This window comes from Hemicordylus capensis, chromosome 4, assembly GCF_027244095.1.
Source record: "Hemicordylus capensis ecotype Gifberg chromosome 4, rHemCap1.1.pri, whole genome shotgun sequence".
Lineage (NCBI taxonomy): Eukaryota > Metazoa > Chordata > Lepidosauria > Squamata > Cordylidae > Hemicordylus > Hemicordylus capensis.
The window spans coordinates 71,672,835-71,695,321 of record NC_069660.1 but is presented as its reverse complement, the minus strand read 5'-3'; the positions used below and the strand labels follow the sequence as shown (position 1 = coordinate 71,695,321).

General features: G+C 43.5%; 1 protein-coding gene and 1 long non-coding RNA gene across 18 annotated transcripts in view; one reads left to right on the top strand and one right to left on the bottom strand.

Annotated features, from left to right (window-relative positions):
- The window catches only part of LOC128323309 (uncharacterized), a 133,828-nt gene that overhangs the window by 90,906 nt on the left and 20,435 nt on the right, over positions 1-22,487 (bottom strand). For 5 of the 17 annotated variants that reach the window (XM_053246156.1, XM_053246155.1, XM_053246159.1 and 2 more), the window contains exons 1-3: positions 10,070-10,189; positions 7,114-7,195; positions 2,182-2,270 (exon numbers count right to left, since the gene is read on the bottom strand). In XM_053246156.1, the coding sequence (XP_053102131.1) occupies positions 2,182-2,270; positions 7,114-7,195; positions 10,070-10,175 (277 nt within the window). In that variant the 5' untranslated portion in view covers positions 10,176-10,189. Of the gene's footprint in view, positions 1-2,181; positions 2,271-7,113; positions 7,196-10,069; positions 10,190-12,833; positions 12,852-14,451; positions 14,872-14,989; positions 15,469-22,487 lie in introns of those variants that run through there. The other 12 variants (XM_053246166.1, XM_053246170.1, XM_053246172.1 and 9 more) reach the window with 10 other exon arrangements.
- Positions 14,845-17,717, top strand: LOC128323317 (uncharacterized). Its single transcript, XR_008306198.1, has 2 exons — positions 14,845-15,570; positions 17,106-17,717. It is a non-coding gene; the product is annotated as an uncharacterized LOC128323317 (long non-coding RNA).

Sequence of the window (22,487 nt, the reverse complement as noted above, 5' to 3'; positions counted from 1 at the left end):
TCCAGCCCTTACTTTGGATACCTATTTGGTCATTGTGGCAGAAACTGCTTTTTACCACCTTAGGGTGGTGTGTCAAGGGCAGTTCTGCCTCTCCTGGACAGAAGTAGTTTGGCTACATTATCAATGCCCTGGAAATATCCAGATTAATTACTGCAATGATGGCACTGCCTTTGAGGGTCACTTAGAAGCTTCAACAGATCCAAAACATAGCAGTCAGACTGGTGCAGGTAGTTTGAACCAATCTAGCCAGTTTGAAAACAGTTTTACGGGTTTCGTTTGTATTTCTGGGTTCAGTTAATAGTGCTGGTTTTAATCTATAAATCCCTATATAATTTGGGACCAGGATATCACTGGGACTATCTGTTCTGGAACAAGCCTGCCCATTCGTTAAGGTAATCTGGCAAGGCCCTTCAAGTGCCCTTCCATTAAAATTAGAAGGGTGATAACTGAGGATCAGGCCTTCTGAGAAACGCCATCCCTACTCAGGAAGGAACACAGTCCACAGATCTGTGCACATTGTGCCCTACTTTCATAAGTTTTAGGCTTCAGGTGAAAATTTGCTCAGTCTTAACAAACAGGATGCTAGATTCTGATTTGCTGGCTGCTTTGAATATTTCTTTGGTCAACTTCTGTCTTCTCTGTTGCTTAAAAACTTATTGTTTTCACTCTGTTTTGCAACTTTGCAGTGCTTAATTTGTAAGCTGTCTTGAAAATAACTGTATTAAAGGTTGGATAAGAAATATTGTATAAATATTACTAGCCACACTCACTATGCCATTTTGGGGTGCTTCAGTGTACGTCTCAAACTTAGCATTTCAGCCATTTTCCTGAGCCGGTTTGGAAGAGAAATGCTGGCTGCATTCTGGGCAAAAGGTCATTCTGGCAAGGTGTTTTCCTGCAAAGAACTGCAACAAGCCAGAGGAAATGCCCCTCTCTGATTAGGTCAGAGCTTAGGCACTCTCTTCTTGGGAAGAGAGCTGGTCTTGTAGTAGCAGGCATGACTTGTCCCCTTAAGCTAAGCAGGATCCGCCCTGGTTGCATACGAAAGGGAGACTAGAAGTGTGAGCACTGTAAGATATTCCCCTTAGGGGATGGAGCTGCTCTGGGAAGGGCATCTAGGCTCCAAGTTCCTTCCCTGGCACCTCCAAGATAGGTCTGAGAGAGATTCCTGCCTGCAACCTTGGAGAAGCCGCTGCCAGTCTGTGTAGACAATACTGAGCTAGATAGACCAATGGTCTGACTTGGTATATGGCAGCTTCCTATGAGAGAGATGCAGAACAGACCTAACTGGGGTTGAAAGGGAACAAAAGGAAAAGGAATGCAAGCCCTCTTCCTCCTATGTACTTTGATAAGCTCAAGGCTAAGGGAGCCTTTCCATTTCATTACCTCCACATCCAGCAGGCATATACCAGAATGTGTGGTGTGCCCACTCCCATTTCTCTCTATTCAAGTGATTGCCCAGGGCAATCACTCTTTTATGAAACTTTATCCAAAGGAACTTAAAGGGCAGCTACCCTTTAATCATAATCTAATCAGTAACCAATATTTGCGCCTTATCAGGAACAGGAACTCCTGAAGTCATCAGGAATTCTTCAAGGGAGACAATCTAGATGACTTCAGGAGTTCCTGATAAAGAAACCTCCTCTAGCCTTCCTCCTCTAGCCTTCCTTCAAAGCCTCAAGGTGTTTTTTTTTGCCTATAACCCCTTCCACCCCCAAATGACATATCACTCTTTTTTCCACCCTTGTTGTTCATGCACCCTGCCATCAGACACTGTCCCCCATGCTGCCCAGGTGCACCCAATGAGCTCACTGCATGCTTGAGCTGCCCCGAGAGAATGAATTCCCCAGCTAGATTCAGGAAGCTATGGCAAACGTTTTCTCTTTTTCCTCACCCTCAAGCCTCTATCCAGTACTACATCTTGGTAAAGTGCTGCAAGATTAACCACCTCTTTCATTTCCTGTACCCCCATTATCCCCTCAAACAACTCTTTGTTTTTAAAGCCACATCTCAATTCTTTCTTCCCTTTCAGTATGGAAAGACTTTAGAGTATTTTCTTGCTGTAGATTGGTCTGCACTTATTTGACACTAGTTTCCCACACTTTGAGCAAAGCATAGCCCTGGACCATACTAGCAGATACACACGCAGACCTCTTAACAAAATATACAGAAGTCACATACCACTGTTGATGCTCCCACTGTTCCTGAGGATGAAACTGGCCCCCACCTGGATGTGGCCTATCTGGCCCATTGTTTTCATATGGCATACCCTAGGCAATGAGAAAGATCACAGTAGTACACCACAAATCACAAGAATTTCCTATGGAATTTATTTCTATTTATGAACCATTTCTATTCATAGAACCATAGATCTATAGTTTAGATCTGCCTGTTCTGGATGGGGTTACACTCACACTAAAAGATCAGGTTCATAGTCTGGGAGTACTCCTGGATCCCAACTCTCCCTAGTTTATCAGGTTGAGGCAGTGACCAGGAGTGCTTTTTATCAGCTTCGGCTGATACACCAGATATGTCCATTTCTGGAGACCAATGACCTTAAAACGGTGGTGCATATGCTGGTAACCTCTAGGCTTGACTACTGTAATGCACTGTACATGAGGCTGCCTTTGTACGTATTGTACGGAAACTATAATTGGTACAGAATGCGGTGGCCAGATTGGTCTCTTGGTTTACCCCAAGGGACCATATAACACTGGTTCTAAAATAACTGCACGGCTGCCGATATGTTTCTGAAAAAAATACAAAGTGCTGGTTATTACCTATAAAGCCCTTAACAACTTGGTTCCAGAGTACTTAAGAGAGCACCTTCTCTGTTGAACCCTGTCACCTATTAAGATCATCTGAAGAAGTCTGGTTACAGTTGCCACCAACTAGTTTGGTAGCAACTCTAGACCTGGTGTTCTCTGTGCCTGCCCAGGGGCTTTGGAATGTGCTCCCTGCTGAAATAAGAGCATCTCTTTCTCTGTTTGTTTTTAGGAGGATTCTGAAGACATACCTGTTTTACCATGCTTTTAATTGAAATCTAAATTTTTCATGTTTTTTTTTATCAGTTGTGATTTTTATCTGTTATGAATTTTAAATTGTACACTGCCTAGAGATTTCTATCAGGCAGTATAGAAATTCAATTCAATTAATTAAATAAATATTTATAAAATGTCTATGTTGCTTTTCAACTGAAACTCCCAAAGAAATATACATTTTCCAATGAAAAATAATGAAAGCAGAACAAAACAGGCAGAGTATATGAAGTGCTCAGAACGCTTAAACTTTATATATCTGAAATCCTAAACATACTGTTAGTAAGTAAACCCCATCGAACACAGTAAGATTGAGAAAGCATGCACAGGATTGTGCTAAGCATTATTTGATGGTCAAAAAACCTGCTAATTTAAGTTCTCATTTTGGTTCAAGCTCCACAAAGCCAGGAACTTAAGGCATGAGCCTTAGGTTTCAGACGTGCCACATATGTTGTTGTGCAATGTCACAAATTGTGCTTGCTTATAACTTAGGAAGCTGCCTTATACAGAGTCAGACCACTGGTCCATCTAGATTAGTGTTGTCTACACAGACTGGCAGCAGTTTCTCCAAGGTTGTAGGCAGGAGTCTCTCTCAGACCTATCTTGGAGATGACAGGGAGGGAACTTGGATCCTTCTGTATGCAAGCAGGCAGGTGCTCCTCCTCCGAGGGGAATATCTTACAGTGCTCACAAGTCTCCCATTCAAATGCAAATCAAGGTAGACCCTGCTTAGCAAAGGGGACAATTCATGCTTGCTACCATATTTTCCCTCCATGCATCCACAACTTTATCCTAAAGCACTCTGCCCCCAGTTTTGTGTGGAGATTAGCACAGTGGGAAATGGCTCTCACATCGGAGTTTTTCTCCCGAAGTGGTCGACACAAGAAAAATAGTGAACATCACTGGCTTATGATGTTTTCCCATTATAAAAACAAAAACTCTCCCCAGCCCTCAAGGTTTAGGAGTTAGGAGAGAGCTGGGAAAGGTTTAACAGAATTTCATGAACAGGTAGTAAATAGGTTAAACTTTCTCTGAGAAAAACACCTCAGGTTTTTTTAATAGATTAGGTGTACAAAATTTGGTCAGTAGTTGGTTTCAGTACCATCAGTTAAATGAAGTTTTTAAAGAAGGATTTCAAACTTAGATTTGAGGATCAAATGTCGAGATTTGAGAAGGAGCTATGTGAAAATGATGAAAAATTAGTGTCCAAGATGTACAGGCTGTTGCTTTTGGAGGAGACAAGAGATGAAGTGGTTAAAATGACTATGATAAAATGGGCTCAAGATGTGGGTCATAATATAGATATGGCAACTTGGGAAAAATTATGGAAAACTGATTTAAAGTTCACTGCATGTTACACTTTAAAAGAAAATTATTATAAGATGATGTACAGGTGGTATTTGATGCCTAAAAAACTGGCGATAATGTATAAAAATGTTTCAAACAAATGTTGGAAATGTGGATATTGTGAAGGAGCTTTTTTTCATATGTGGTGGTCTTCTAGGAAGGCAAAGGCCTTTTGGGATATTATATATAATGAGTTTTTTAAAAAATTAAAATGACATTTCCTAAGAGCCCAGAATCCTTCCTGCTGGGAATAATGCAAGGAGAGTTTTCCACAAGAAGTTTAACATTCTTTATGTATGCAACTACAGCGGCCAGAATAGTATATGCACAGAAATGGAAGGACAATGAACTGCCCTCAAAAGAAGATTGGCTGATAAAAATTTTGGAATATGCGGAGATGGCAAAACTTACAGTTCTGATAAGAGATCAAAATTTGGAAGGTTTTAAAGAAGATTGGAAACCATTCTTACTGTACCTAAAGAACTATTTTGCTAATATTGATTTTTCAACAGGGTTTGAAATTTTGTAATATTAGCAGGTTGAGTAGACTAAAATCGAGTTTGGTAAGGTATAGGATATATGTTTTGAATTATTATCGCAAGGGTTAATTGTATAGTTAATTATTCGCGCTGATTGGTGAGCTGGAAGTCAATTTTTGTTTAATGTTTGATGTAATGAGATTTTCAAGATATTGTTAAAATCAATAAAAATTTAAAGCAAATAATAATAATAAGATTAGGTGTAAGGAGGACCACCCTGCTTATAAGAGGATCTTCTTATCGTAGAAATCGTGCAGTTCTCCTCGGGCAGAGCCACCATTGGGCAGAGAGGATGGGTTCAAAGAACCCAGGCCGCCACCCCTCAGGGGCCGCACCCAGTGCCCCAGACACGCCACCCCATGTCTGATGTCAGATGCGGTGGGGCGTGATTTTGCTCCCAAACAGGGGCATGCGGGGGGCATAGCTAAATGCTCCCTGCGTCTGACGTCAGATGCATGGGGCGGGCTAGGGGGCGGTGGCAGAACCCGGGCAGCGGCAGAACCCGTGTGGCCGCTGACCTCCCTCTGTGCCTAGTTCTCCCATCAACATTCTGAAAATGGAGGGTGGGCAGCAAGATTCTGAGGGAATTTTGAGGCCTGAGGGAATCACTCTCTGACAGGTTTCCCATGAAGACAGGTAGGGGGGGAGTAGAGGGTAAGAAAAGGGATGCTGTATTCCTGGGTAACTCGGGAGCAAAAAGGGTCAAAGTGTCGATTTTCAACACTTTTAAATGTGTTGTACCTGTGGCCATTTTTATTAGATCACTTTGAAATTAGCCACATTTGTACATAGTGTCTAGTGGATCACTCATGCCAACTTTCAAGTTATTAGCTCAACAGATGTCATCTTTGAAAACAACAAAATTTTGTGGTTTATAATGGTGTAACCTTATTTTGCTACTTGTCTTAACTAAAAGGGACACTCCTATGCTGCTTTAATGATATAATAATTTAATGCATTTTGTTCACTGGGTGTCCTGGAAGTCACTATTTCTCAGCCTAATGGGATAACCTCATGTGCCAGCCTAAACTCCTTGATGGAAAGATGAAATACAAATGTTATAAGGTTTTGTATAGAGTAACTTACATAGGGAAGGCATGACAGGCATCTACAGGCTGGGTCCTTAAAACTCTGGGATTACAGCCATTTTAATCTTACTAGAATCTAACTAGTTCAAGAAATCCTATGTAAATCCTAAGAACATGGAACACTAATATGGAGGACTGGCCTTCACATTGTCAGATGTGTACTGATGTAGAATTATGCTAGCCTTGTAGTAGTAGTGATGCATAAAATACTCGGTTGAACTTCAAGTTTATAATGATCTAGAGATAAGGAACAATATACTAATTTGTAACAGCTCATTTCTGTAACCCCATGAGCTATGTGATCTTGACAAATTGAGAAACTTAGGTAGTACTTGCAGACAGTATGTATGGAAGAATGCATGAGTGAGCAACATCAAGTGTGCCCCAGCCCCACTCCCTTTTGAACACGAACAATGTTGGGAAAGATGCCAAAGGCCTGAAGAATCTGTGAGAACCGGGGAGAAATGCCGAAGACATTGTAAAGGAGAAAGAACTGGAAAAAGGACAAAAAGATAAGATGAGTACATCTTGTGATCACGGAAATGAAAGTGGACTACAGAAGTACCAGCCGAAGTGGAAACATCCCTTTATAAGTCAGGCAGGAAACCAGAAGATCCCTGAGAAGCATCACCACCTAGAGTGAGGCCTCCCGCTTCTCCCAACACCCTACTTTAAAGACTGATAACCTTTAAGTGGGGCTGGTGTGTGTGTGTGTGTGTGTGTGTGTGTGTGTGTGTGTGTGTGTGTGAATTAGGAGCTAGCTTGCTGTTTAATCAAATATAATAAAGACACATATTCATTGATTCACTAAAACCAGCTGGTGCCTGTATCCGTTTTCCTGGGGCTGCCTTGCTGTTGGGCCGTGCAGAGCTAGAGGACTTAGAGTCAGTAGAGTCCCACACTAGCTCTAGGCTGAGATTAGCAAGAGTACTGTGCTAAGGCTAAAAAGGCCCCTATAACTTTCTTTCGCTGAGGAGAAAAGCCATTTTCTACAGCTTCCAATCATAGATCTGTTGTTCCACTCACAAGACAAAAATATATGCTAAACTCTTTCAGTCAAAAATTCAGGAGTGGGAAAGAAGAGAAAAAGCAACAACTTACAGTCCAAGAATGCCAAGGCTCATATCTTCTTCGGGGGTACATCTCCCACAGCTGGAGGAAACTGCTCTCTGTATTTCAAGGTCTGTGGAGAAAGTGACATGCTGACTGAAAGTGACATGCTGACTGGACACTGCATCATGAGAAAGCAATGTAACCTCTTTGCAGACAAGTCAAACACTGAGATCACAGCCTACTCCACTTCCCCTTCAGCTGGTTCTATGATAATGTGATATCTACATGTGCCCAGTACTGTATGCACTATAGAATGTTTGTCAGAAGAGCAAAAATCAGGTCCTTAAGATTTGTCAACGGAAATGCAGGAAGCCTGCTATTTGTAGATTCCTGAATTGTAGTGTGTTTCTTGGCTGGTGTATTGGCACTGGTGGCCAGCCAGTGACCAACAGGTTCTAGCATTCAAAGACAATAAGCACACACCAGGGTAAATGCCAAAGAAGTTTTATTAGGTAGAGCTGAATAATACCTAAAGAAGATTACAAAATAAACGATACACCATACTTCCCTTCTGCTCGTCAGGAACCCCAGAGATGATGGCGGACAGTCCCCCTAGAGCATAGCACCTTCCCAGATCTTAGGTCTATGCCGAGGTTCAAAAATACTGGGGTGTCCTGCTGTCTCTTTATACTTTTACAAAATTCATAAACTACACCTACAGATGATCTGGTGTGTACACCTTATCAGTGGTATGGGTGAGACCCAAACACTTGAACAACTGTCAGGGACATTCCAATCAAGTTCCCATCCTTGGCACAGATCTATCTCTCCTCCCTTCTGCAGGTGGTCGACTAGGAAGTGTATTTTAAATAAACATTATCTCTGCCTTGCTGTCCTAAGTTATGCAAAGATGTAAGGTACAAAATATGAATATAAGAATGAAGGTGATTACAAGGTCTTTAGTGAAAAACAAGATTACAAGGTTACAAAGTCTGTAATGAAACCCTTTATGTGTATAAGGAATCTACAAAATCCTATATGCACATGGGGTAAAAGTGGACCACACCACTAAACCTCCTCACCCTATCTTCCGCGGTGAATCTATAGCTGGCAATGAAGATTATATAGGAGTGGAGATAAGGGGGGTGAAGACCAAAAGATCAGTATTAGACCTGGTTTTTATAACTCAGAAAAATATCCCCTTCCCTATGAACAAACCTGCTGGATCAGGCCCAAGGCCCATCTAGTCCAGCATTTTGTCTCACACAGTGGCCCACCAGATGCCTCTGAGAAGCCCATAGGCAAGTGGTGAGGGCATGCCCTCTCTCTTGCTGTTGCTCCCCTGAAACTGGTATTTAGAGGAATCTTACCTCCAAAGCTGAAGGTGGCCTATAGCCACCAGACTAGCAGCCATTTATAGACCTGTCCTCTATGAATCTGTCTATACCCCTTTTAAAGCCATCCAAGCTAGTGGCCATCACCACATCCTGTGGCAGAGAATTCCATAGATTAATTATGCGCTGTGTGAAAAATTCTTCTTTTTTGTTGGTCCTAGAATGACCAGCCTTCAGTGTCATGGGATGATCCTGGTTCTAGGGTTGTGAGAGACAAAAATTTCTTCTGTCCACTCTCTCTACTCCATGCATAATTTTATACACCTCTATCATGTCTCCCTGTAGTCGCCTCTTTTCCAGACTAAAAAGCCCCAGGTGTTGTAGCCCTTTGCCTCATAAGGAAGGTGCTCCAAGCCCCTGATTGTCTTGGTCACTCTCTGCTGCACCTTTTCCAGTTCTACAATATTCTCCTTAAGATATGGTGACCAGAACGGCATGCAGTACTCCAAATGTGGCCGCACCATAGATTTGTTTAATTGTATTATAATATCAGCATTCTGTTTCACAGCTGCTATGCACTGAGTCGACACTTTCAATGAGCTATCCACCACGACCCCAAGTTCTTTCCACTAGTCAGCCACAGCTCAGACCCCCTCAGAGTATATGTGAAGTTGGGTTTTTTTTGCCCCAATATGCATCACTTTACACTTGCTTATACTGAACCCTATCTGCCATTTTGTCACCCACTCACCTAATTTGGAGAGACCTTTTTGGAGCCCCCCCCCCATTACCCTCTTATATCGTGTGCCAGTATGGGTGTGTGCCCGCGCACCCTCCCCATTCCCCTTCAACCCACAACACACACACACCCGCCTTCGAACCAGTTGAACTGCCCGTCTTTCAAACCTGTTCGGAGGTTCATGCACATCCCTAATGCCAGGTGATCTCATAAGAGATCACTGGAAAGTAGGCTAGAGGCAGAGAGGAAAAACCAACCCTTTCCTCTTCAGTCTGTCTACTTTATACCCCAGAAAACAAACCTTCATCTTATGTTATCACAGTTTCTGATTGGTTTCTACTTGCAACACCTAAAATTCTCCATTTGTTCTTTGGGTTCCATATTTCGATATAGAATATTCTGCTTTGACCAATGTGACTGGACCTACCAATAATTCATTTTCCCCCTGTGAAGGAATGACTCCTTCCCATTATGTTTTATGGTTTGTTTTTCTTCAATGTGTCCTGTGTTCCCTCCAGGCTCTGCAGGGGTTAAAAGGCAGCAACCTCTTACAGCCAAGTCTGAGGCCTAACTTGTCTGCTGCAGAGTTTTGAGGGGAAGTTACAAAGAGGCAAGTCTCACGATCAGTGAGACTCATCGAAATGAGGTCAGCGGGGAGAGCAGGCTTGGCCCACTCTCCCCGCAGACGATCCAGGCTGCAGCCCTGGGTGGCTGGATCGGCCACCCACACAACTGCCAGCTCAGTCACAGCAAGTGTGCGGGGGCATCCTGGAGAGACCTCCAGGGCCGGGAGGCTTGTTTCAGCCTCCTGGAGAGGGTCTCCTCGTGTGTTGCCGCAGTGCGGCAATACACGGTCAAAAAGACGGGGTTCGCGGAGCGCTCGCTCCGCTAACCTTGTCTAAGGGGAGGGGTAAGTTAGTGGGTTACTCACTTTGGAGAAACCGGGCTTGTCTGTGAGCCCAGTGGTTCTCACGTTCTGCCAAAACTGGGCTAGGCTCCCTTAGCCTGATTTTGGCCGATCTTGAGAATAGCCTCATTGTGTTATGATCGGTTGTCTCCAGACACAGACAGAAGATTCTGGCTATCTAAAGGAAGGAACTTTTTGATTGGTTAATGTTTCCCTTTGGAACTGGATAAAAGGGTGGGTTCAAGAACCAGGAGGAGGAGTTATGTGAGAGAGTGTGCTGCTGAATGTTGTGTGAGCCGGAAGGCTGAAACACCAGCAGGATGATGATGGGGCCTGCAAAAAGCTATGTTTTATACTTAGCATAACTAATGCCATTTTGCTTCTGTAGAACACTGCTTAAAAGCTATTAGAAGAAATAAAATAGAGAGGTGAAATTGTGGGCAGGGGAGTTTCTGAATGTCACAAGCATTTTCTGTGTCAAAACCACAAACAATTGGCTAGACAGGATACAGCTGACACTTGAAAAATACTTGAGTTTGAATAACCGCAAGAGGGGAGACGGGAAGTGGGGAACTTACGAAGGGTCACCTCTTGGTCACCTCTTGAAAGTTGTGTGATAACATGTCTGGAAAAACAACTTGTTTGAATATAGCCAATAGCATTGTTTTGCAGAAAAGGGAACTGGGAGGGCTTAATGCTTGCTTATCTGAAAAGCTATAAAAATGATTGTAAACTGCTTGTAAAGTGTGCCATTTCTCTCTTAGTATTGAAATGCGCACCCAGTAACTTTGTTCAGCTGAATAAAGACTGCTGCTATTATCTCCTTTCTGGCTTCTTATTAATTGGCTAATTAACAATAAGAGTCCAGAGTCAGCACCCTGCCAGGTTAGCTGGTAGGCCTTTGGCCTTCCCCGGAAAAAGTGACCTCAACAATAGGGTTGAGTTGAAACTGCTAGGGAAGGCAGCAGTGAGGGAGCTGGTCCTACTAGAACCTGCTAGGCCTTGGGAGAGAAGGCTAGCCAGGTAGTTTGTTTTGTATTTTGAACTCTGTACTTTTTCCAACTGAACTTTACATCATTTGTTCCTGTACTGTGTTTTAAAAATATTTTTGCAGCCTTTTATTCTAGTAAACCTGTTCTTATACTATTTTACTGGTGTATGTCCGTTACTTTAGTCCCAACTCATGCCTACCTGTCCATTTTATTTACTATACTACTGAGTTTTGATTTTGTTTTTTGAAAGACAGAGGGTTCAGTGACAGCGTGGGAGCAGTCACACAAACTAAAGATCTTGTTATGGTAAGCTAACTAACCAGTAAGCTGGTTAGACTGAGGGCCAGCTGCAGCCAAGCCCTCAGACCCCCAAACTCTGAAAGGGTTTATCCCATCAGTTTACTGGGATCAGGAGCCCCCCTTGGGCTTTTCTTCTTAATAATTCAAGATAAGTCCAAGTACCAAGCTTAACAGGATGCAGATGGAATGAATCCTTCAGTTTACTCCTTCCACACATTCCATGACCTGTAACTTTAAGATTCCATTCCATTGACCTGTAACCTTAGCAGGCCTTCTCCAAGCTCTCTCTAGTTATATGGTACCAAGCTCTGTGTGTCTCTTATGATCTGAAACAGACACTCCATACAAGGGTCACCATAAGTATCATGGCTTCTGTGGCATGAATTTCCCAACTAGCATAGCAAAGTGTTATTATTTCTTATTATGTGGTTCACGATTCTAGTCCTTTGCCCTTCTCCACAGAGTATCAAAGATGGACCCATGCAGTTTAGAAAAAATGGACTTGTGTTATGTGGAGGAAGTCAATCTGCATAAGGACAACACAAAACAGAGCAACCCTGTTAGAGATAACTACAAACCCTTCACACTCTTGCAAGTGGAATTGCATTTACCACCCGCAAGTGACTGGCAGTATATGCAATTGAAACATAGTATATCTGCTCAGTTTGGACCAGACACCCTGGCAGCCCCAACAACTCCAGATATATTAGTGCATGCCATTAAAATGTCCTCTTCCCCACAAACTAAATAAATACCTATATATCTTTGTGCATGGAGACATGGCCCCTGGATTGGATTTACTTAGGGACAAATGGAACCTGGAACTTACAGATAAAGTGTCACCAGCACAATGGCAAGATATTTTAGGTAGTGTTAAATGCAGCTCAATGGATCTTAAATTGCGCCTAATGAAGATTATTTTCAGGGCCTATTGGACCCCTCTATATCTTAAGTGATAATGGCCCCAAATAGTAGTAATTGCTGGAGATACAATAATTCTCATGCCAACTTAATGCGTATGTTCTAGGGCTGTCCTATTATTTTTTTATTAAAACATTTTTATACCGCCCAAAACTTATGTCTCTGGGCGGTTTACAACAGAATAAAAACAAAGTAAAACATTCGTTAAGACAAAAATGAGGGTGCAAGGTTACTGGAGAGCGGTTATTACACAAATTAACTTAGTGATGGATTCATTTCTTGCACTGTAAAGGACCTGCATGTATTACTGGGGGTATATCCCAACCGACTGGGGATTAAAATCCAGTTCTAAACAACAGCTATGGAGGAGCTTACTGGGAGCCAAGAGATTAATATTGCGGCAATGGAAATCTCCCAATCCCCCTAGGAGTGAGGACTGAGTGCATGACCTGCTTGAGTTAGCGGAACCTGAAAAATGGGCCCCCATAAAAGTAAATAAATCAGATAAATGGTCAGAAATCTGGGACAACTTCCTCGAACTATTATTAGAATAAAAACCCCTCTGGTCTACTCACATCTAGAGGCTCAAAGGTGTGTATCCCTTCTTTTCTTCTCTCCCTCCCCTTCTGCTCTCCTTACTTTTCTCATCTCCCTCCAACAAGCGCTGGCTTAGGAAAGGAAAGTCAGGCTTGGGTGTGGGAAAGATTTTTGTAAAATACCAACGTGCCATCCTCACATTGTTATCTACATTGCTCCTAAACTTTTGAATAATGGCAAGCCCTTTGTTCCAGAATATTGAAACCTGAAGGAAGCTTCTAATTGTTAACACTATTGGATTCTCATTTTGCTGACAAAGATCCTAGACCTTGCAAAGCAGACTCTGGCTCCGTGGCCAAGAACTTCTGCATGCCCAGCAGCTCTTATATTTGAACAGCACTTTCCCACCTCAAGTTGTAAACTTCTTAGCAAAGCAACATGATGCCATGTAGAGCTGCTTCTTATCTGTTCAGTCCTGTCCAACTCTCTGTAGAGCAACCATGCAGAGCAACCGCTATCAAATGAAGATTGTGAAAATTGATAGTGTGGGTTCATGGCAACTGACTCTGGCATTCCCTCCAAATCCTACATAGTCTGGGAAGCACACCAGCAGGGATCTGAACCGGCAACCTCTTGCTCCCTAGGCAAGTTACTTCCCTGCTGCGCCATTAGGTGGCTCCTTACACAAGGTACCTGTATTATTTCCAAATAAACACAGCCCAGCCCGAGGTTAAGTAGAAATAACATTTTAGGGTCATGTGACATATAGCAAATAATGTATATTTTAAATACACTTGATAAATGAAAGCATTAATCCGAAATTCAGATGGAAACATTAGATCAGGGAGAGGAGAGCCAAAAGCACTGCATAAGACAGGCAGTTTGGCTTTCCTACTAGCACTTGAGCAATACAACAACAATATAAGTAATCGGCAGAAGTTATTTCTGCTCTCGAGTGTACAGATATTCCAGAGTATGTGACCTGATCAGGTCCTGACCTTCCTCACTGATTCTGGGTTCTGTTGAATATTAACATTTTTTATCTCAAAATTATACCACAGAACACCTGTTATTTTTAAAAAAAACTTCTATTGCAAGCAAGAACTCCTAAGACTGCTGCATGTTTTTGCCATTCATCGCTCTTCGTCCAGAGAGAGAATGATGTCCCATGCTTGAAAGTTCCAAGAAGCAGGAGAAAAATCATGCAACCTTGCCTAACAACGATAAGATTAAGTGGACAGACAGAACTGGGGCAGAAAGAATGGGAATGGATGCATCCTGCCCTGAACTTCTTGGAGGAAGGTTGAGATAAAAAGGTAGTAAGTAACAAGAAAAAAAAGCTACAGTCCCAATGAGTTCCAAACAACCAAATCTCTAAAATATCTCTCCAAGGTTACTCACAGGACTAACTTTTAAATATATTAGAACAGAAATTCCCTCATTACATGAATACAGACTCAGTTCTTCTAAACTGCCTCTACGGATAGCACTTATATGGAGGGAAAAGTATACAGACCATCATCATACATGACAATTGGACACAAGCCACTTTCTCACACAGAGAAAGCACCAATACCACAGCTTCTTAGGACTTGTACATGCAACAGCAGAGGAGATGCATGTGCAGATCATCACACTGGCTCCTAGTTTGCATACCTTCAGAACTGTTACCACTCTAGTTAGGTCATCTGAAGTGGCCCTGGGGCTTCTTTTATTTTGCACGAACACTGTTGCAACGTCTTCCCTATAACCATGGAAGCGAAATAAAACAACAACCCAGAATAATAAAATCTGTGCGAACTACTTTTGCAAAATGCTGCAAGCACAACGTACTGGATCTGTGTTTAGCAAGTTCACGCACAACACACACGCTTGAAAATCCTCATTCTCCCAAGAGAGTTGCCAAGTGTTTTCCTTTAAAGCGGGGTTTCCAGACCGGCTGGGTCCCCAGATGTTGTTGAATTACAACTCCCATAACCTCAGCAACATCGTGACCGGGTGGTGTGATGGTAGTTGTAGTCCAACAACTCAAGTCCGGAAACCCCTGCCTTGAAGAAAATCTCTTCCTTAAACCGCCACCACAACCCAATCCACCTGATAGCCCGCATGGTCAGAAAAATTCCGTAGATTTAAAGAGCAGGCACGGCAGTTCTATAGAACCCTAAGATTTTGTTCTTAAATCTCTCAGCCTTACCTCACAGACGTCCAGTTGCTTTTCCTCCTGCTTTGCTGTCTGTCTGCTTTAAAAAGAAAGCTCCTCCTAGAAACGCACGATACATTAGCTACGGAAACCTCGTGGGAGCGGAGCCTTGGGAGACTCACTGGATAAAGTGTTTGGTATTGGGAAGGTCTCTACAGCGAGCCCGAGGAGTTCGACTTCTCAGACAGCCAAGCCTCCAAACTGCTGAGCTAAGACGCGATAAACAGGAAACTTATGTTCCGCTTTCTTTTTAACAGTTCAGCCGCTCTGGGAGTGCAAACCTGAAAAGGCGGGAAAACAACGGCTTCTGCAATTGTGGAGCCACCACACTTTTCGCTTATTATCTGATCTACACTCAGAACGTGAGCGCTGGGCGCGAAGGAAGTACTGCTAAGCTTAGTTAGGACGCGGCTTGCGAGCGTGGTCTGGTCTCTCCTTCAGGTAGAAGGTTCTGGTTCAGAAAGCAAAGCAGTGGCTTAGTGATGCTCTGCTACAGAAAAAGGCAAGAGCCTTCTGCAACGAAAATCGGGCTAGCAATGAGTCCACACTTTGTTGCAATTTTAGTGGGATAGCAGGTAAGTTTGGGTTGGTAAACGCCTAAATATGCAACTGTGACTTTTTCAGAATAAGTTTTAGGTTTTTACAAGGGCCTGCAGTATTGCTATAATGTGTATAGCACTACCATTTATTTAAGCAAGCAAGCACCTTCCGTATGTATGGCACTTTGCAGAGTTTGAGTACAACCAGCCAGGTCCCTGTTCCGATGAGCTTGCAATCTAGAATTGCCATGGGGAGACGCTAAAGGAAATGAGAAGTATGGTGTAGAATATGCGATTATTGCAGTTGCATGTATTTTTGTTCATTTTACTTATTAAAGTAGAATTTGTGGTACTGCTAAAGGCATTTTTGGAGAGGTAGGTTGAGAGTGGAAAAACTGCATGATGCAATTAGCCATTAAAGCCTAGCGAAATAATGGGGTCTGAAAAAGCTGGGGGGTCTGCAAAAGCTAAGTTAGCATAACCAGTGCCATATTCGCTTCTGTACTACCTGCTTTGCAAGATTGAGGGGAAAACACAGAGACAGAGAAACAGCTTTGTTAGCAGCTTGCAAAAGGTCAAGAGTTCTTGCCATGTATGAGGGGAATTTAATATTTTGTTTTTCTGTATGCAAAACCGCAAGAGGAGGAACAAGGGGGGAGTGGGTGAAGCCTTTTGACAAGGGGCTTTCATCTGATGATTGATGTAATGTATAAGAAATTAGATAGCTTGTTTAAGGTGACAAATAAGAATGCTTTTAAGACAGGGGTGGGGGGATTTCATGGAAACAGGGAGGTGGGTGAGTTTGTTTACTGGGGTCTATAAAAACTGCTTGTAGAACTTTCCCGGTGGTCTCTTCTCTTGCCTGCGAGCTTGAGAGGCGCCCCGGTCTGCTTTATTTGGCTAAATAAACCGACTGAGAATCTCCTTTTCTGCCTCTGTCAATTTGAATTTCTACAAGATACAGAGACAGGAGCCAGCCTACCAGAATTAGCTGGAAGGCATAAGCCTACAGCCTAACGGCTGACCCCAACAGTAACGTGTGAGGTGCGTTCTGATTGCTCAGGCTGCCCCAAATTCATTATTTTCGCAGTTCTTGCAAGCACAAGTTAGGATAATGTTGCTGTAGTTGTGTGCAGGGAGAAAGGGCTGAGGTGGGATGCAGTGGTTTTCATAAGGCTGCCCAGTGAGCTCCTGGCTGGGATGAGAAACTCCCAGCCCAGTTTCCTAACCAGTGAAAAAGGCTATTAATAATTATTATTTTGGATTTCTATATACCACTTTTAAACAAGAGAAGTTATTAAAACAGCAACACAGCAAAAAGAATGAGAAGATGGTGAAGGGTTTTGCATACTTGGTTAGCCTAACCTGCACCATTATGCTTCTGTAACCATGCTTGCATGAAACTAGAATAGTTTATTGCAGCAAAAGCAGGCCATGGGGCTGAGCCTGAACTATGTAGGTCACAAGACAGGGTTGTTGGGGTCCCTTTTCCAGGGAAGGCCCCCGCCCTTCCCAGCTAGTCTGGCAAGGCTGAATCTCGTCCTTTGTTTCAATATTTTTCCAATTAATAGAGACAAGACGGAGATCCTTTACAGTTTCTTCATGCAGCTGAGTAAAGCAAAACCGGGCGTCTCCTCAATGCAAGCAAAGAAGAGGCACGCCCAAGACAGTTTGACAACTACTTTTATTGTAAGGGGCTGCAAAAAGCTATATTAATTCTTAGCAGAACTAATGCCATCTTGCCTCTGTGAAATATTGCTTAGAGCTGCCAGGGAATAAAAGATAGAGAGCTGAATTGGGAAAGGGGACTTTTTGTGTGCTGAGGTTTCAGGGCTAAAACCCCAAATAGAAGGGGATTTTTATCACAGGAGATATTTTAATACTGAAACCACAAACAGGTGGTTGGCCAAACAGATGCTTGCTTGCAAACTGCTTAAACTTGGAAACCGCAAGGAGGGAAACAGAGTTGGGGGACTTCCAAAAGGGGGTACGTCATGAAATGGTAATGTCTGCTTGAAACAGCTGATAGCCTTGCTTTGCAAGAAGGGGAACTGGGTGGGCTTACTATTTGTCAAAAGGTATAAAAATGTTTGTAACTGCTTGTGAAGTGTGTCATCTCTCTCCTGGCATTGAGGTGGACACCCGGCCGCTTTGTTCAGCTGAATAAAAAGACTGAAAATCTCCTTTCTGGCTTCTTATTAATTGGCTCAATCCTCTCTAATAAAACACTTGGTGTCCGTCCGTGGACGGACACCAAGCGTGCGTTCGTGCCTGACAAACGAATGCCAGGACCCGGCGGACATCTTGGGCGGCCAGAAGCGGCCGCCCCAAAGAAGCCGGGACACGGCCAAGGCGGCGGCGGAGCCATGGCTGCGGCCTGGCCGCGCTGCCGAAGCCGGGCGGGGGGAGGAGGCGGCGGGGGAAGCCGGCTGAGGTGGCGGCGAAGCCGCCGCTGAGGCCTGGCGCCGCCGCCAAAGCCGGGCGGCTTGAGGCCCTTGCCCGGCTGGGGAGACCGGCCGCGGCATAGAGGCTGGCGGCGGTGGGAGGGGGAATGGCGGCCGGGGGGCCCGGAGCACTCACTAGCGCCCGTTATTCAACGGGCCTGCATTTACTAGTTAACAATAAGAATCCAGAGCCAGACCCTACCAGGTTAGCTAGAGGGCTTTTGGCCTTCCCCAGAAACTGACCCCAACATTATAGTCACAAGTAAACAAGCCCCCCTTAGTTCCCCTATCTCCCATATAAGGTGGCCCCTCTTAGCAAGACAATTTTATTGGCTAATTTAAGTTTGCTGCATGTTTATCATACAGATGTCGTCGGACTGTCCTGTTGCAAGACCCCCCAATTCCCTGTCCATCCTTGTGGTTTCTAAGTTTAAGCAATATGCTTTTGTCAGCAGCTACTGTCTGCTAACTGTCTGCTTGTGGTTTTGGCACAGGAAAGTCCCTCTGTCTGACCTTTCCCTAATTCAGTATACTGTATTTCTGTCTCTAATATTTGCAATGCAAAGCAATCTTACAGAAGATCGCTCGGGACTTCCGGCCGACGGGGGGAACGGGGCGGCAGGGAGGAATGCTGCTGCCCCGAGGGGCTTAAAATTTGGAGAGCGCCGGCGGGGGAAACGCGGCGGGGGGGTGAGTACACTCTCCCCCGCCCTTAAAGCTCTACCCCCGCCGCCGCCGAATCAGCCCCCACACCCGAAACGTTTCGGAGGCCTTTACAATGGCCTCCAAAACGTTTCGGGCACAAACCTACAGAACTCCATTGTAACCCTATCCCTACTACCCTCTATACCCAGTTCCCCCCTCCCACCTCAATATCAATGAGAGACTGAAGATGGCCAAGGGGCTAGGTAGGAAAGCAACTTTTTTTGCTATCTATTGCTTATCAATCAAGGGGGGCTGAAGACCAGGACAAGAGAAGATGGCAACAGTGTTTTGAAGCATCCTGTATCAATCCATGGGGTGCCAGAGATAACGACTGTAATGCAGAGACACTTGGATAATCAGACTGGAGGGTGAGAAAGGGAAAACAACTTCTGAGACTAGAATCCTGAAGGCTGGCGTCAAGGATGACATGTTTACACCCCTGATGGGCATGGGAACTGACCTCCCTCCGCCCCGGACTATCTATCAAAGGCGAAGGAAAGTATAAGACATTAGGGTCTGGGTCAGATCAGCAGAGGGCAGCTCCAGAAGATGCATCTTCACCCTCTCCAACACTTCAGCATCCTTCGTACCACAGCTTCATGCACCCCCATCTTTTCATCGTACCCTGGCATTGGATAAAAGATACAAAAAGACAATTTGGCCTGGCTCCTTGTGTCTCCTCACACGTCCACTGGTATCTTTGCCAGAACAGGGCAGCCCCACCCGTGTTCCCTCTAACAGGGATTCCCAGATGTTGTTGACTACAACTCCCATAATCCCCAAGCAAAGGCCATTGTAGCTGGGGATGCTGGGAGTTGTAGTCAACAACATCTGGGAATCCCTGTTAGAGAGGAAACTGAGCCACACACCTAGACCAGGGCCAAGTATATTCCTGGTAGAGGTAAGATTAGAACCATAGGTTACATAGAAAGTCATAGCTACTGCACATTTTCCTGTTGCTTCAGGACTTTTAAAGGTAGACATCCATGTTGCAATTTGCACATGCATGTGCTTCTGCAGACACAGTAGGTTAGCTTGCCATGGTGTATCTGAGGCTACTGGCAAAGTTCCCAGAGTAGCATATTGGGTCGGATTTGGGGAAGGGCTACTTTGGGGGAAGTGATGGAGCCATCAGAAGCCTCACTGGGTACACAGTATCATCACTTAAACAAAAATGTTTTCAAGATGCTTTATAGAACTCTGAATGGAGTTCAGCAAACTATTCAGCAAATAGAGCAAACTCTGAATAGAAAAAAGAATAACAATAAATAGCGCTCTTTCCCAAAGGGCTTGCAATCTAAAAATGTAGCTCCTACAATCAGTTACCTCAAATACATACTTAATTTTAAACAGTAGATCCTTAGCATAACCCTAGCTTTTATATAAATCAGAAGCAAGACAAATTTGTTGATCCAATGATGCAGCCATAAATCACATTCCATGCACTTGTATAAACTGTATAGCTGTGCCTTTTCCACTTCACCCTTTTTGAATGTTTGCCAAAAATTGAGATAAGCATGATTGATATTTAGTGTACCTTCTACCCCATTTTGTTTTGTGAGGAACACAAGAGAATGTTAGGATGTGCTCCATCAGATGTAAGTTTATGAGATTACATTTTGTTTTCTATCATGTGTTAAATGCTGAATTACCATGTGCACAGCTATTTCTGTAATTCTCCATCCATTCTCAATATTCAGTAAGCCAAATACCCTTGGCATGTTTCTTGATAATACAGATGCAGCATATTGGTCTTGCATTGTTCTGCTTTTGTCTCTTGCATTTGTGTTCTTGAAAAGGGAGTTGTCCTAAAACAGACCTTCAGTTCTCAGGCTAGCCATTTTTTTAGGCAATGTAAAAACAAACACAAAGGAAGACCATGTTGTTCCCATAAAAAGATGAGTGACTCATTCAAAGCTATTCTGTCTTTCCTGCATTGTTCACTCACTCTAGTTTAGCAATCTCAGTGGCTGCCCCAAAGGCATGGAATTGCTTTCTCTGGGAGGCAGGTGCAAACTTCAAGTTTAAGTGAACATCTTTAAGAAGAGTTGGTTGTTGGCCAGGGTTAATCTGGCAGCCAGGCCACATTACATTTTACCTCTTGGTTTTAAATACAATGGATTCTAAAAGATTTAGGGAATCTTAATACCATTTAAAACCATTACATCTCCTTTGACTTTTTTTTAAAATTATTATTGTTTAAAATTTTTGTGATTTAAAATTTGGATTTTAATTTACTTACTTGAAGCCTCCAGGAACAGATAGGCTTAAAAGTTATTTAGTTCTTGGGCAATATGTGGTGGTGAAACCTTGTGCGTGTGTGTATCAGTTGCACATTGGTGGAGCCATGTGGGCATGCACATTATTATTATTATTATTACTACTATTATTATTTTATATTTATATCCCGCTCTTCCTCCAAGGAGCCCAGAGCGGTGTACTACATACTTAAGTTTCTTTTTCACAACAACCCATTAGCACATCTTCTCCATCAGCAGCAGCTTCTGTCCCTGCCTGCATTATTTGTTTGTTTTATTATTCTAGAATTCCCCCCTTCTACAGCAACCTTGTACAGCACCAAATCGAAACAATAAATTAGAAATGTAATTGTTGGCTGAAATACAGACTAGAGGTGTGTTAGCACAGCTAGAGAAGTTGCAAACACTTAAGAGGCTTGTGGAGTTGACAGACTCAGGGATGTGCAGAATGTTCCATTGACAACGTTCCGACTTGAAATGGGCCATTTCAAGTGTTCTTAACTTGGAACAGAACGCTCTTCAAATGAAGGGACTGTTCCGAGCTCGGAACAGAATGGCCCGTTTTGAGTTGGAACGTTCTAAGTATTCCAAGATGGCACTCTGAATGTTCCAAGTCAGAACGGGGTCATTCCATTAGAACAATTGACTTGCCCATTTGTTGCAATGGAACGCTCTATGGATTTAGCATTCCATTCTGAGCTTAAAACAAAATGCTAAATCCGTTTTGTGCACATTCCTAGTATATACTTGTGGTGCTCCTCAGTGTTGCGCAACCGCTAGTGGAAAACCGTCCCCGGGACATATGCAGGGTTGTGTAGCCTGTCAACATCTGCTAGTGCAAGGACTAATCTGGGATAGTCTTTTCCTTTTCCTAGCACACTGGTCCGGATATAGTCCAATGTGATGTGTGTGTTTTTGTAAGTAATAAAGTGGATGTGGTGACAGGTAGCACTTCTAAGGAAGAGCTGTAGTTGGGATCAGTGTTCCTTCTAACGGATTCCCAAATGTTGACTACCATAATCTCCAAGCAAAGGCCATTGAAGCTGGGGGTACTAGGAATTGTAGTGAACAACATCTGGAAATCCCTGTTAGAAAGAACAGTGGTTGGGATGGAGGAGTGTTCGACTCCTCCCACCATTTTTCCCCTTCGAGTGCCTCCATCCCCATGTAAACTTAGATAGGAACATAAGAAACTGCCTTATACCAGTACTGTCTATTGGTCCATCTAGCTCAGTACTGTCTACACAAACTGGCAGCAGCTTCTCCAAGGTTGCAGACAGGAGTCTCTCTCAGCCCTATCTTGGAGATGCCAGGGAGGGAACTCTGTAAGCAGGTGCCCATCTCCTAAGGGGAATATGTTACAGTGCTCACACTTGGTCTCCCATTCATATGCAACCAGGGTGGACCCTGCTTAGCAAAGGGGACACTTCATGCTTGCTACGACAAAACCAGCTCCGCTTCACCTCAGATGGAACCCAACTGTGGAAAACAAATTTTAAAGGGGTGAGAGGTGATGAATGACCACAAAGTGTAATGGGAATAAAAC